At 28.6% G+C, this 16316-nt stretch overlaps 1 protein-coding gene across 21 annotated transcripts in view; it reads left to right on the top strand.

Moving 5' to 3' along the window:
* LOC120356744 (liprin-alpha-1-like) overlaps positions 1 to 16316 on the top strand; it is a 226234-nt gene that overhangs the window by 46740 nt on the left and 163178 nt on the right. For 20 of the 21 annotated variants that reach the window (XM_039459394.1, XM_039459396.1, XM_039459397.1 and 17 more), the window contains 2 exons: positions 15560 to 15661; positions 15886 to 16050. In XM_039459394.1, coding sequence (XP_039315328.1) covers positions 15560 to 15661; positions 15886 to 16050 — 267 coding nt within the window. Of the gene's footprint in view, positions 1 to 15559; positions 15662 to 15885; positions 16051 to 16316 lie in introns of those variants that run through there. The other variant, XM_039459413.1, reaches the window with a different exon arrangement.

The raw sequence follows: 16316 nt of genomic DNA, 5'->3' as shown, positions 1-16316 counted from the left end.
GACTTCGATATCAGTAAATTGACAGCAACTTCACAACAACTCGTGAAGTGCATTAGTTTACTTAACATGCGAAATCACGATTGGCTATCTGGGTAAGCTTAAAGACGACACAATGGATAGAAATCTGCTCTGTACTCATGATTGAATTTGCTGGCGTACTGTCGACATACAGCTACATTTTGCTATCTGGGTACTTCTCAAAATTACGTAAAGAGTATACACATGTAAAATCTCTACTACCTACAAAACTGAAATTTAGCTATAAAATGTTTATAAAAACCTTGTTTTGTGACATTTATTAGTATGTAAGATTTACATACTAGAGATTAAAGATCATTAATTTGTAAAGATCATTAATTTGTAATTTCTTTATAATTAATAATGCCTTTTATTACATTAGTTAGTGTAATAGTTATTGGCACAGATATTTATACTAAACCTAGATTACTAGGTTTGGTTGAATAGCTCCGGCAAGATTTCCGGATTTGGTCATCTTACCCAACAAGAAAATGGCTCCGACGCGTGTGTTAGTGCGTATGTATTGTCAGTTGAGCCTAAAGAGGTTGCTTGTTGAGCCGGTTGAAAAAAAAGAATGAATGTATATGTTTGTAACATACGAGTTTTATGACATTCTAAGGTTATATTTCAAATAAGCATTACATACACGTTTTAGATTTCCTTTAAATCGGCTTGAAATATTGCAAATGTGGATTGACGCAATTGAAAGAAAAGGTTTTCAACCGATGAAAAATCTTATTTGCAGTGCGCATTTTAAAGCTCAGGACCATATGGACAGACCAAGTACAAGCGGTGTGCTTGGTATATTTTTTAAGGTTCTTGTTCCTGCATTAATACCTATAAGCGGCCATTTTGTTGTAGGTAACATGGTTGAAACCGGAAATCCTTCTTGCTTCAATACTGTCACGTGCTAATGGCAGAGGTTAGCGATCTAGGTTTAGTATAGATATCTGTGGTTATTGGTATATGCAATGTCTTCCCTCCTATTTTACAAATGCATTTTTTCCCTCTTCAGTAAATTAAAAATTGTTTATTCTACCTGATGAACTTCTACCGTATAGGGTAATTAGTAGAATTATATCTAACAAATTGGTGTTCATAAAAATTATGTTGCGTTAATATTTACTGAGTTATTTTAAAAAAACAAAATGGTATTCCATCATCTTCTTTCCTTTATTTATATAATTGTTTTCTTAAATTTGGACATTTATATCTCTTTTACAGATTTAAATAACATTGTAATTTTTAAAGTGCTTTAGAATCACATTAACATTTAATATTAAATTTCTATGAATATAAAATTATACAAAATTATACTAAATCATATTTTGTTTCAAAAAAATTTTTTAAGTTACACAATTTGTTACTACCAAGTATTTTCAAAAATAACTCCACGTGACTAATCAGACTTATTCTTAAATGCAATACAAGAGTCTTATTATAAAATTTCTTATAAGTGTGATGATTGTGATGAATCAGGAAATGTATGTACATATGTATACAAACATTTACAGACAAAATTTTAGCAGTTAAATTTCACAATGTATTTAAATATTGCTGCCACATCATATTGCATGTCTATATTTTAACAATGTTGCTGAAACATTGCAGTAACATTACAATAGGTAAAAGTGCAATGTTACTGCAAAGATCCTGTGCTAGTAACTAAATGATGTTGGCAATTTTCTATTTCTTTTTCTGTCTGTGACTAAAGATAAGAAAAGAAAGATTTTCCTCGACAAAGGCATGAGATGAAAAAATTCGTTTTTAATTTACATCTTGCTCAACAAATATATACAAGTTAAGACAACTGATTACATGAACGAGATAATATAAGAGAAAGTCGAGAAAAGTATTAATTGATATCGCATACAAAAAAAAATAAATAAATAGGAAGCAATATCTTTATTATAAGTCAAAACTATTTAAATTATTATATCAATGGGTAAAATTGAGAGAACGAAATTTTCATTGTTCATCATTTGTTAGTTGTAGTGGCGAAACAGAAATTTGTAGGCGGTGAGAGCGCGCAAAAGAGTGAGTGCAATACACTAGGTTTACGAGATTTGCCGATCAATATTTACCCCACCTATTCGTTTGCCAGAGCATGAATGAACTTCACCTCTTACACACTACTCATGTAGTTCAGTAGTTCTCCACTTGCTCGTGTACTGCACTACTAGGCAGTGATATAAATTACAACGGACTGACATCGCATTAGTTGTGACAAATCGTTATAACTAGCTGCATGACGACTTACATTACGTATATTCTATACTTGTTAAGAAGAAGAGTGAAGAGAAACAACCAAGTATATGTGCTCTTCAAATAAGAAATTGTACCACCCATATAATATATTTAATTTTTAAAAATAAAAATTAAATGGTAGCTTTAATTCTCCTAAAAAATAATGATATCACAAAATTGTGTTATTTAACTCAACTCAGGTGATATGTAAATGTTTCTAAAAAATGTATAAAATTTTTTAATGCGCTAATTTGAAAAAATAATGTATATTTCCTTGAAAAATAACCTTTGTACAACTACTTTCAAAAAAATAAAACTCATTCTAATGATGTTGAAGCTAGCAGCGGATTCGCAGTAGCAGATTCGTCAAAGCAGGGATTCTCATTCAAAATAAAATACATAAGAAACTTTGACATATAAAGGCAAATTAACAAGTAACTGCACGAAATACACTTATACGCTTCTAAATAGATCAGACTATCCAGAACAATTAACAAAAATGCGCAGGTCTACTAAATTGTTTAAATTATATAACGAGTTATTGCAGAAACAAGGTAAGGAAGCCTTGAGAAATCATACTATTTCTTTTCTATAATGACAATATTATATTCCTATACGGCGCAAGCAAGCAACCTTAATATGATTGCTAATAAATTTCTAGCGCCGACCAAGCCCTTGTTTCTACAATAACTCGTTATATAATTAAAACAATTTAGTAGCCGTGCGCATTTTTTTTAATTTTTCTCATTAGTCGGGATTGATTTAAAAGGCTATAAAGATGTTCTAAAAAAATTTGCAGCCCCGACCGAGACTTCGTTTTCCTGTTTTTGCAATAAATTTTATATTGTTTAAATAATTTTTCGTAGCCGTGCGCATTTTTTTTTTAATTTTTCTCATTAGTCAGGATTGATTTAAAAGGCTATAAAGATGTTCTAAAAAAATTTGCAGCCCCGACCGAGACTTTGTTTTCCTGTTTTTGCAATAAATTTTATATTGTTTAAATAATTTTTCGTAGCCGTGCGCATTTTTTTTAATTTTTCTTACTAGTCGGGATTGATTTAGAAGCCTACAATAATGTTCTAAAAAAATTTGCAGCCCCGACCGAGGCTTCCTTACCTTGTTTCTGCAATAACTCGTTATATAATTTAAACAATTTAGTAGACCTGCGCATTTTTGTTAATTGTTCTGGATAGTCTGATCTATTTAGAAGCGTATAAGTGTATTTCGTGCAGTTACTTGCTAGTTTGCTTTTATATGTCAAAGTTTCTTATGTATTTTATTTTGAATGAGAATCCCTGCTTTGACGAATCTGCTGCTGCGAATCCGCTGCTAGTTTCAACATCATCTCATTCTATATAAATTTTTATATAGAGATTTAATTTTGTAAGAAAATGACAAAAAAAAACTTATGAAAGAAACGCATGTGCATTTATTGAAAATTGTTTATATGGAGTGTTTGACATTAGATAATTTTGTTTATAGGTAAATACGGATTAAACTGAGTAAAAAAAGGCTTATACCATTTTGCGATTATCGCAGTGCTTAACGAGAAATCAATTAATAATAGTATCTACTCGGCTTATGGCTTGTATTTTGATGCACTCTTGCATTCTGCGGGTAATAGACTGAACAAATTTCGCGATCTTTAGTAAAGTAAATGTCCTAGAGGCCGGACATTAACAGCTAATTTTAATTGAAAACATTTTTTTTAAACAAAATGATACTTTTTTTATGTTTTTTTTTTATATCTATTTACATATAAAGATAATAAAGATTACAATTTAAATTAAAAAAAAAAAATAAAGAAAATAATTATCAATTTGTAGTTTATTAAATATTTGTAAATTTTTTTGTACGTTTATCAATATTTAAACAGCTGAAAACGTTTGTGTATATGTACCAATATCCGGATACAATTTGTTTCAATGTCCAACTGTAATGTGACAATCAGTTTGCTAATATTAGGAACATATAAAAGAAAATAGAAACAATGAATAAAATTAATGAATTTATTTTGAAGTATGAATAAAATATGTAATTAATAATAATAAAAATATTAATAATAATAGTAATAATAATAATAATAATAATAATAATAATAATAATAATAATAATAATAATAATAATAAAATAACATGACTGAAAAACTTTGTTTCTGTATGACTTTTTTTTGTTTTTAGTCGTTTTTACTAGAGTAATATTTTTATATTTTTCAAATAATGTAATTTTAAGAACATTAAATATTGCATTTTTTTGTAGAAACTTTTCTCTTTATTTCTAATGTTTTGTAAATAATTTTTTGTAAATACTCTTTTTTTCTTTTAACATTTTATATATATATGCAAATTATAAGAATCTATTTTCAATTAATTTCAATTAGTTATTTTTAATTATTAATATATAAAGGACACATAATAATTCCATACATTATTCTAAGGTTAAATAATTTGTAATTATTACACAATAATTATTTAATGCTATAAATTTGATACTGTATTAATAATTTATTGAATTGTTAATAAAGGAATAATTATTGAATGATTAATTACATTAATAAAAAATACTTGAGTCATCTTGAATGAATTAATACAACGAATTTTGATCAGTAATTTTTATTATTATAAATTCAGACTGTTAATGTAAACAGACATTAAGATAGCTCTAAGGTACGTAATTCCAATAATCGGACATCAAAATATTTATATATAAAATTAATTTAAATAAAAAATACCATAGGTATATATACTTATAGAATATATACTCAAAGGATTATTTCTAATTAAAATATCTAAATATTTCTATCAAAAATTAGTTAAGAGGATATTTTTTCTGCGTTACAAAAATTACGCGCTCTTGGTAAATTGATTAAGGATTAAAGTCAATTATCTTATGTAATGTACTTTTAACTCAGTTTATTAATTATTATTTGAGGAAATATTACACAACTCTAAACTTCTAGTATATACAAGAGTAATATATCAATGATTTTGATTTTTATATAATATTTACTGTAAGATTTATATTTGTAAATATTTAATAATAATTATTTCTTTAATATACGATTGGACACTGGGATGTTTTGGATATTTACCTTAATTAATTACCTTATTTTCGATGTTATTTTAGCTGTTTTTTTAAACACAATTGCCGTTTTATTAAAAATTGGTGTACTGTGAGACTCATTGTACAAGAATAAGCTATATTAAAAAATTAAGACATAAGATTAGCAGGCCTATGTTAGTCACAGCGATCCTTAGTCCGTTATTAGTGGTCGATTTTTTATTTTAAAAACCAGAGAACAGACTCTCGCATAGCTGCATAACCATATGTACAAGGAAATTGACAACCATATGTCAATTAGCACGTGCATAAGGAAATGGACAATCAATTTCTTTATGCATATGGTTATGCAGTTATGCAAAAGTTTGTGCTTCGGCCTTAAGTCTGTCTTAAGTAATGTCTTAAGGCGATGCTGGATTGACGGTGAAACTTGACGTCGGTACTGCTGATTGCTACAGATTTTTTTTTGACGGAAAGTCGAGCGAAGGGAATAGGCTAGCGTTCTTTGTCTAATGCACTTATTTGTCCTTGTTCTTCGACTTTAGCGCCATCTAATGCATGGTCTTAACTACCATGAACACAATTTCTGCTCTTTACACGAATTCCACGTGCAAATTACATAAATAATTTTCAGATGCTATATCTCTCGTACTAAAGCTTTTATGATCATTCTGCAAGCGCTTTGTACTTTCAATTAATTCATATCTTGTTAATTACTTATTTCATACATACAATGTCTAAAACTTTTATATGGGATACGTGTTGTCCCGAGTCGGTTGCAGAAACCGATAATTAAACTACAATTTTTTAATCTACTTTGGTTTTTCGTATTAAATTATAATTAGCGAAGTATGTTTTTGTCACTACTTTAATTGTGGAGAAGGATTTTGAGATCTGTTAAACCAATTAAAAGATATGAATGTCCAAAAATAAGTACGTATACAGACCGCTTCAGCATCGTCTTAACATTAAAAAATAATATGAATAAATTAACAAGTATTTATTATGTATATTATTATACATATATTAATGAATTAATAAATATTACATTAATAAATAAAAAGTAATATTAATAAAAGAAATAATCATATTTTATTAACAATAGAAGAAAATAAATAGCATGTAATAACAAATTATTGCTTTTTGATAATTGCTTAAGTGAATATCTATTTATATTTATTGAAACTTTTTTTTATTAAAAATTAAATCTTTTATCTTTATAATTTTGAAATTTAATTTCAAAGGATACTTTTCTAGTTTTTACTGTAGAATTTACAACCCAATCTTTTTTATTGTGTTATAAATTTCAACCATTATATATCTTACATGGAATTTAAATATATAGAAACGTTGACCAATATTAAAGAGAAGTTTTTAGTCAAAGATAAACAAGATGCACTATACGACTATCAATCTGAAAAATTATGAAATTTAGTTTTTTCTAAGCCTGAGACTTTTTTTATATTCAAAATATACAAGTGAGACTGAATCATAATTTTATCCATCTAATATTTAAATTTCAAATTAAATCTGAAATACACATACTTACAAAAACTAATTTAATTGTGATATAACTTTTTTTTATCTCCTCTAATATTACAATCGCGAATAGGGACATTCAATTACAGTTGTATTGCTTATAATTTTAACTTGCGCTAAGTACGTCTTTTGATGCACACAGGTCCTTCAGAGCTTAGGGCTGAGTAAACTGGCTAAGTTATCTTGCGGGATTCTCTTCCGAAGTTAGCTATAGCTTTATCATTTATGAGTTAGTTGGTTAGTTTGCTTGAATGGGTCATTATTTTGTCTTTATATGATTCTTTTATTCTTACGATTTCTTTACAGTAGGTACATTTAGGTTATGATATATTATCTTGTTCATTACAAATCAAAGTGCGTTAAAGGGATGCTAAACGTAATCCTAAGCAAGAAAAATGAGTTTCTGTAGTAATTGCTATTAGTGGGCTAATAAGATTAACCGCGTTGTTGCTACGTAGAATTAACAATTTTATTAATTTAAAAACGGACGTTTTGACTCAGCTTCGAATCATCTTCAGCTACAATTTCTTTTCTTTTGAGTCCAGTTACATTCGTTTGCTTTTGCAAGATGGGAGAAATGGGTTTCATATCAATTATTGGAAAATATCATTGCAAATTGATTAAACATTTCCATTTTGTTAATTGTTAGAAAAGAGAAAGAAGAGTTTTTTGTGTGTGTTTTTTCAAATTGTTACTGGCTATGAAAAATGAATGAATCTATTTCAATAATCCCTTTCCACAAAAAAAATTATGAGTTAATCTAAGCCATCCTTTTCGAGATGCAATATTTATGATTCAAAGGTATTGCTTCGTATTTGGTGGAATCAAAAAGATGATGTATACTATGAACTATTAAATTTGAATGAAGCGGTCATTGTTAATCGTTATCGACAACAGTTATATAAATTGAAGCGAGCATTGGATCAAAAACGATCACCAATTGCGAGTAAATGATGCAAAGTAATTCTTCACGACAATGCTCGATCTCAGGTTGCATTATCAATCAAGCAAACGCTGTTAGAGCTGGAACGGAAAGTTTTACTGCACCCCGTGTATTCTCCAGACATTGCTCCATTTGATTAAATTACTTGTTCCGTTCAATGCAACATGTTTTAGAAAATAAACACTTATAATTTTGATAAAGTGCGAAAATTTATTGAAAATTGGATGAACTACAAAGAATTTGGTTATTGTCGCAAAATCTATGTTTTGTCAGAAAGGTGGAAAATAGTTATAGCAAATGATGAAAATATTTTAAGATATTTGTTCATTATCTTGTTTAAATAAATCAATTTTTGAGAAAAAAAACTCTAAAGTAAATCATAGTTCTAGTATAACAATTTAGATTGAAATCTTTGATCTCAATGTTTGAATGCAATGCTGTTTCCCAGAGTTGTATTCCACATATTCAAATTGATTTTATAACCTTATATAGAGTGACTTATATAGAGGCAATTTTCTTCTTAAATTTAGTTAGGATTTTTGACCCAACATCTAATATATTTTACGTAACTGGAGCCTAAGCTTCTTTCTTTAGCTTTTTCTATATAAATCTCCTATCAAGGTATATACCTAAATGTTTCACATGATTTGCTTGAGGAATCTGTATATTGTTTAACATTGTGACAACAGGATGAATTTCTTGTTTTGTTGAAAAACATGCACTAATTTGCTTTTATTTACTTTAATTCTCCATTATTTGAGCTAGTAAGATATTTTATTTAGATTACCTTGCAAAAGTCGAAAGGTAACTGAATCTTTATGTGAGGCCATAACCTTTGTGTCATCAGGAAGCGTTTCAATAGTGACTGTTAGATTTGTGGGTAGATGTTGCGTATGAAGTAGATTTAATATCGGTCACACTATCCTAGAGGCTTTACTTGGATTGGATAAAAATCAGTTGTTTTATTACTAATTGTTTTTATTACTAATTTATTACTAATTGTAACTAAAAGATAGCAATCGCTTAAGTAAAACTTTAATAAGTGGAAAGAGTTATTTGGAAAATTCAATTTGATTTTATATATTTAATAAGTTCTTGTACTCTATCAAATGCCTAACTTACATCCAGAAAAGTAACTGACTATTTTTTTTCCTGTAAGGATATATTTTATCCACAAGTTTATGCATCTAATTAATTGTCTCATATTTTTGTCGGAATCCAAATTGATGTTTAGGTATGAGATTTTTATTCTCAATTATAAGCATGAATCTCTTAAAATAAGAGATTCAAGGATTTTAGATATTATGGACAATAAGCTTATAGGTTTATATGATTTTGGATCCTCAAGATTTTTTTCAGGCATAGATTCCATTCTCACTTGAACTACTTTTTATTGAGGAGAAATGGACTTTATTCTTAATATGGCATTAAATAACTGAGTAAGGTAAATAATTCCTACTTTTGGTAATTCCTTAAGAATGCAGTTCGTTACAAGATTGTAGCCTAGTACTTTTTTACTGTTTAATTTTCAACTGCGATAACTTCTTTCTTAGAAAACTTGTTGAATTGATTATTGCAAAAGAGAGGAAGTCGCATTTAAAACATCCTGCACTTTCATGTTGATCCCTCATATTGATGGGGTGTAAATACTTCAGCTAAGTGTTTAGTAAAGGTTGTCGCTTTTTCTATTTCACTTCGAACTCATTTTCCATCTGGCTTTTGTAATAGTGGGTTTGCAGTTTTAAGTTACTTTAATTTCTTCGTAGCCTTTCACAGAAAATAATTAGTAGCAGCAATGGCTGCGTTTCTAAGTTTTGTAGGTATGTTTGTATATTATTATTTCTTTCATTCTCAAGTATGTTTTTAAGTTCTTTTAGAGCATGATTTAATCGAGTCTTTAGCAGGGGGCATCTAGATTGTTGCACTGTTTCCTTAATCTTCTTTTTTCAACAATTTTTTTTGTTGTGGAAAATTTTAACATTGGGTCTTCATTCTTGTTCATGAAAATGGTCTCCTAAGCAGTTCTTTGAATAGATGTATTGAAATATTCCACCGCCATTGTTAAATCCACGTGACTCTTTAACTTTATATTTATTTTAAATCTAGTGCTAATGGTTTCTTAAAAAAAGGATCTAGTCCGTTCTTTTGTTGTGTCGTATGCAGTTTTTAGATTTTTTTTTATTATTTTAATGTAACAAATTCAAGCGCATAATTCTAATTTATGTACGTTTTGAAATTGTTTGTTGGCTCATTGCAAGTGTCTGCAAGTGTCTCTGATTGAATCTGACAAAAATTTTTTTCCAAAACTTGTTTCAATTTTTTGTTTTCAACTTTCTTTGATTATCCAGTGCGTTCTTTATTCTGGAGATTGAAATTGCTATCTCGGAACTTCTGAACTTTTTACATGTATTATAAGATACAGTATTTTTACTTAATGCCAAGCAAAACATCTTTTTAGCCTATCTTGTTGATAGCTAAGCATGTTTTGTAAAATCAGGCAACTTAATGCTGAGCATAAATTTTTGTCTAACTGCTGTGTATTTGTTGAAAACGTAATGCATAGTCATACGTATTTAACAACTTGAGAGCAGATTTAAGACATTTTATGTCAGCAGATTCAGAGCAAAACAGAGAGCAACTGTTGTTCATTCTGTTGCCAACAAAATGACTTCTATTCGTGGAAAACATTTTGCTTTGTTAATTGTTTTCAACAACATAAGAGCAACATGATGATAATAAAAAAGATAATGATGCTGTGCTTTTGTTGTTTATTTGTTAAAAACATTAAATATATTAATTATTGTCTTGTAGCCAAATTAAATGTCGAAAATGATCCATTTGTGTGTGTGCGTGTGTGTGTGTGTGTGTGTGCGCGTGTGCGTGTGTGATTGTGTGTTTGTGCGAGTGTGTGTAATGTAATAAATAAACAGGCGTAAATTATATATATATTTTTTATTTCTATACGGGCTACTATTGATATTAATATAAATAATAGCTTGTATAGAAATATAAAAAAAATCAATTAATTTACTCTTGTTTATTAATATCAATAATAGCCCAGCTTGAGTTCTATTCGAGTCGTACAATACATTTCTAAAACCCATTTTACGACGCGTTTTAAATAATAGTTCTCTATTTTTATTTTTCAAGGTTGAAATATAAATTAAAATTTGTTTTATTTGTGGCCGCCAAATATGTTCATTCTCTCGTTTTAAAGGAGCTTTGTATCCTTGACCGTAAGGATTACGCGAATTTAGAAAATCAAATAAAATATCAATGTAACGAATAAATCGAATTGTTGTTTCACAGCCCTGAAATTGTGGTAATTTTAAATTGTTCAGGCAAAACTCTAAAGTGTCAGCAACACTCTGACTTAAAGTTTTGGCAGCCAAATTAACTTTTATTTTCATTTTAAAATATCTTATGTGATTTAACCGTAATTTATTTCTTTTGCGTAATTCTTCAGTTTTTTGCAAGTACACTAAAGAAGTAATATATTTCCATTCAATTTTGTTACCATCACTATTTAAAAGTATTTTCCAATTGTTAAGTACATTTTGAATTAATTTAAGCATGTGACAACCATCATATTTAACGTACACATAGTTTTGAGTTACAGGATGAAGAAAATAAGGCTATAACATTACATGCGATATCAAATTTAGCACCTAGTTTTTGTACCATAGATAAATGCTCACTAGTACCATCCAAAGTTAAAGACAACTTCAACACCAATTTCTTGCAATTTAATTAAACTACTCCTTATTAAACCCGATGAAGTATTAGAGTCAATTTCGTCGATCAAGAAGTAAGCAATGGGCAACTTCGAATTATCATCAATAGCTACAATCATTAAAACTAATGCATTTTTGGCTTCTCGCAAATTATCGTCCGTTTCAAATACAGCGCAAAATTAACGTGTCCACGTACTTTACCATCTCTACTTCTCTGAGTTCTTTTTTTTATTCCCTATTTTTCATCTATTATAAGCGAGACAATAATTTTTTTATTTTCTAAATTTGCCTTTTTCACTTTATATTTTAATGATATAAAACTTTCCGAAGTAAACTCTGGTTCTCCATCGATGAAATTGTACCACGATCTTAATACACTTGGTGCAGGCAAAGTTATGTTCGTCTTTTCACGTACATAATTATATGCACGAGATGAATAAAATTCTAGAGTTAGTGCTAAGCTACGCAAAGCTGGTGGGTATTTTTGTTTGCTTAATTTCTTACCATTTTTTATAGCACGTTTTACAAATTCTTTAACCCCCTGATCCGATATTGTATTGAGGCAGCTCAAACAATTTTCCGAGACCATATTCTTGCGTCGTAAATCTGTTATAACTTCTTTTAAGATTTTTATTTTAGTTCGAAGATGTCGAAGCTGTCGGTTTTTGATTTTAATTATTTGTTCCTTTTTTTAAATATTTCTTTACTTTTTATAAATTTCTTATGTTGTGTTGACGGAGAAGCATAATAATGATGATCATGATGTACTGATTGGGAATTTATAAATGTTTTTTCATGTAACGGTTGACCGTTCTCCATTACTATGATTTATAATTTCAGTGTAATTATTAGATGTCGATAATCCATTGACCTTTTCATCTAAAAGATTAAAAAAAACTTTTGCGCATGCATGGAAAGAATTTTTTAATAATAATTTTTATCTTATTCATTATTACTTACCATTTGTGGTAAGTACAATAAAAGATTCCTCAGAAATAGGTATATTTTTTTCAGAGAAGTCTTACTAGTACTTTGATCTGAAAAAAATGAATTTTTGAACTCTTCAATTTGTAACAATATTAATGAAAATTAGTTACCTCATGAGTGTGTTTCAATTAGGTCTCTTAATTCATTACAAGATTCTTGTTATGGAGGATCAAACATAGCATTGTTGTTGAATTGTATCTTCTGATTCAATTCTCTTTTACACGGAAAAACATTTTCTGGTGATGTTGATACAACTGAAAATAATATAATTGTATTAAATTTTTATTTTAATAACTAAAGAGAAATATTTATTAAACATAAAAATAAAGATTTTACATGATTTTATATTGTTAAAACATTCAACCTTAAATATTGTTGGAACGCTGTTATCTTTTAACCAATATCTTCCTCATATCTTGCGAAAACATTTTTGCTTAAAATGTTCTGAACATAAATAATTGTTTGGAATCCAATTCTTGATTCCCATATTATCAAGCCATCTTTAAAATATCTGATTTGTCTAATGGAAATCTAAGTTTACAATATGAACAGAAATTAATAAATATATTCATTTATAATTGGAAATATTTAACCGTTAATGTAATACATACGAATTGAAATAAGAACGCCTTGTACAGTCAAACTGGATCTTAGTGCTTTTTATAAATTTTAATTGTGTGATGTTTACTTTTTTTCAAATTCAACCGACTACGTGTCAAATTACTTTTCTGGTCAGAACGCAGCTATAAGTTGAACATGAACAGGTAATATCACATTTATTAAATTAGAAATAATTTAATAATTAGCGATGCTAACTTGCATTTTGATGCTAGAGGAGTTCTTATTTCAATTTGTAAACATTTATTTACAAGACGTTTTTATTTCAATTTATAAACATTTATTTATATTTACAATTAAAAAAAATTGTTATAATCTTACTTGAAAAAGGAATATTCTGATTTATGTATTCGCTTTCGTTTGCAATATATACAGTAATGATAAGGATTATCAAAACGCGTTGGAATACTGTTTAGTTTCAATTGTACTACACATCCTGAACGGTCAAAGCAATCTTCTATGAAATGATCAGAGCATAAAGTGGTCGAGTTGGTTGGTATCCAATTTTTAACAGGATAATTATTTAGTCATTATTTTAGAAGTTGCTGATTGTTGAGAGGAAACTTACAATATGTTTAAGGATATAATATTGAGATTTTGAGCTATTTAAATTTATTGTTATAAATAAGACAAAGATAACTTTTATATAGATATAATATATAAAACTGTATCGGAATTCCTCAAAAGTGAGATGAAGACACACTAATCCATCAATTCAGAGAAAAACTTCAAAAAAGTACATATAAATAAAAGTAATACAATAATGCAATACTTGTGATATGATGATGTAGATTCGTGCCTTCTTGTATTATTACAAAAGCAGCATCGTCCCATTTTAAATTACAGGAGCAAAAATTATTGCATAAACAGTTGTAAATACTTTTGTAAACAATCTTTCTTTTAATTTTGTCTCACTTTGGGCACGTGTCGCCAACTTGACTGAACTCTTATAAATAGGGCGAGTTTTTTAATTCATCGATTGATCAATCGCATTATGTGCAAATGCGGCTTTTACAAAATAAAGTTGTATTTGCGCATAATGCGATTAATCAATCGATGAATTAAAAAACCAGCCCATAAGCTAACCTAGGGATTAACCAATTCTACGGATGATGTTGTTATATAACCCAATTAATATAAATTTTACGACGCTGGTTTTGACAGTTTGATTTTCAAATTGTCAAAAAAAAATAATAATAATAAAAAAGAAACATGCGGGTAAATGCGCATGCGTGTGCAAAATCTTTCCAATTTGGCGACATTCAATTAGAGTCACAAATTCGACGCAATCAGCAATCTATAGTATATATCTATGATCATTACACTCTTCTTTTTTACGCATATTTCAATCCTATAAAAGAATTTTCTGATTCTGTAAATCCAATTCGTAGATTTACATTAATTTGTTAATATCAATAATTCGTATTACTTTAGCATCCTCTGAACGGATTGTAACGTTTGAAGGCTCCTCTTTTTGTGGAAAAGCATGTGCTGCCGTGTTGAAAAATAAAGTTAGCACCTCAGAAACAGTAATACTAAAACTGTAACGAAAATCCAACAAACTTTTTTTTCACATAATGGAAGCACGAAAATTTTATTTTCATTACACTGGGTAATGATTAATTTTTATTTCCTATTGTTACAATTTTATAATACACTTTTTTAATGAGAAACACAATTTTAATGAGAAACACAATTTTAAACAACAGAAATGAGTGTAGAATATTATTGATCTTAATATCTTTTAAATCACACGTTACATATGCTTTTATTAAGAAAACGTATTAAAGTAATAAAAATCACTCGCGGCTTCATATGTAAGTTTTTTATACAAGTGTAGTATGAAGCCGCTAGTGATTTTGTGAGTTTCATCATGTAAGGAAAAAATTGTGCTGTTTGGAGGACTGTCTTCATTCCACCAATGAAGAGACGGACTAACAACACTTACACACACACACACACACACACACGCGCGCGCGCGCGCGCGTGCACATACGCACATACGCACACGCACGCACGCACACGCGCGCGCGCGCTCAAGATTAACATTCGATACACGAGTTTGAGTTTGCCTGTTTGCCATCAAAAAAATCACAGACGGTATGCGACATACACGACAATTTTAAGATAGTTTAGGGAAAATTTGTTATATTTAAAACAGAGGGAAAAAATTCTTTTGTAAAAAACGAACTTCTAATTGTATTATAATTGAATTTAATAGGCTGATAAAGGCTAAGTAGAGCCGAAACGTTCTTGCGTAATTTGTTTAATATGTTATTGTAAATTAAATCTTGAATTAAATCGTTTAATTTAGCTCGTTAATCTGACCGATTATTATTATACTTTGTGTTTAATCACAATACGAGCGTTTTCCTAAGCTTTTTATTATTTAATGTTTATTGTTTTATTGCAGGAATTTTCACAGCTGACAAAGGAATTGGCGGCAGCGCGAGAAAGCATTTTGGAAAGAGAAGAAGAAATTTCTGAATTAAAAGCAGAACGAAACAACACACGCGTATGTAGTTGAATTTTTTTAATATTCCAAAAAATTTCTTTATAATAGAATCCTTTTGTTCCTTAATCATTTTTTTCAATAAATAAATATCTGACTTTCGAAAAATGTAAGACTAATTAGTAAATATAATAATTAAAAAATTTGCTATTAAAGGATTAATAATATTGAATTAATTAGCGTAATTTTCTCATTAACATAATGTATTTCGTTATCGCTATTTGCAGCTCTTACTGGAACATTTAGAGTGTTTAGTATCGCGTCATGAACGGTCGCTCAGGATGACAGTTGTGAAACGTCAAGCTGCTGCGCAATCCGGCGTATCGTCTGAGGTAGAAGTGCTCAAAGCTTTAAAAAGTCTTTTTGAGCATCACAAGGCTTTGGACGAAAAGGTACATTTTAAACCATTTTATGAAATCGCTTTTGCAGTTTTTTATAAACCAGGATTGATTTATAAAGATTTCTGTTATAAAAGATATTCTGTTACGAAAATCAAGTTATTTACACTGAGAAACAATTTATTGTGATTTAAATAAATATGTTATTAGTACTATTCAAGTAAATTATTTATATTACACAAGTAAATATTTCTTCAAAATAGTGATGTTTTTTATAAATTGACACACTTAATATTTACTTGTATAAATAATTTATTTGA

This window comes from Solenopsis invicta, unplaced genomic scaffold, assembly GCF_016802725.1.
Source record: "Solenopsis invicta isolate M01_SB unplaced genomic scaffold, UNIL_Sinv_3.0 scaffold_38, whole genome shotgun sequence".
NCBI lineage: Eukaryota > Metazoa > Arthropoda > Insecta > Hymenoptera > Formicidae > Solenopsis > Solenopsis invicta.
Note: the sequence above shows the minus strand (reverse complement) of the source record. Positions and strands in the feature narration are given on the sequence as shown.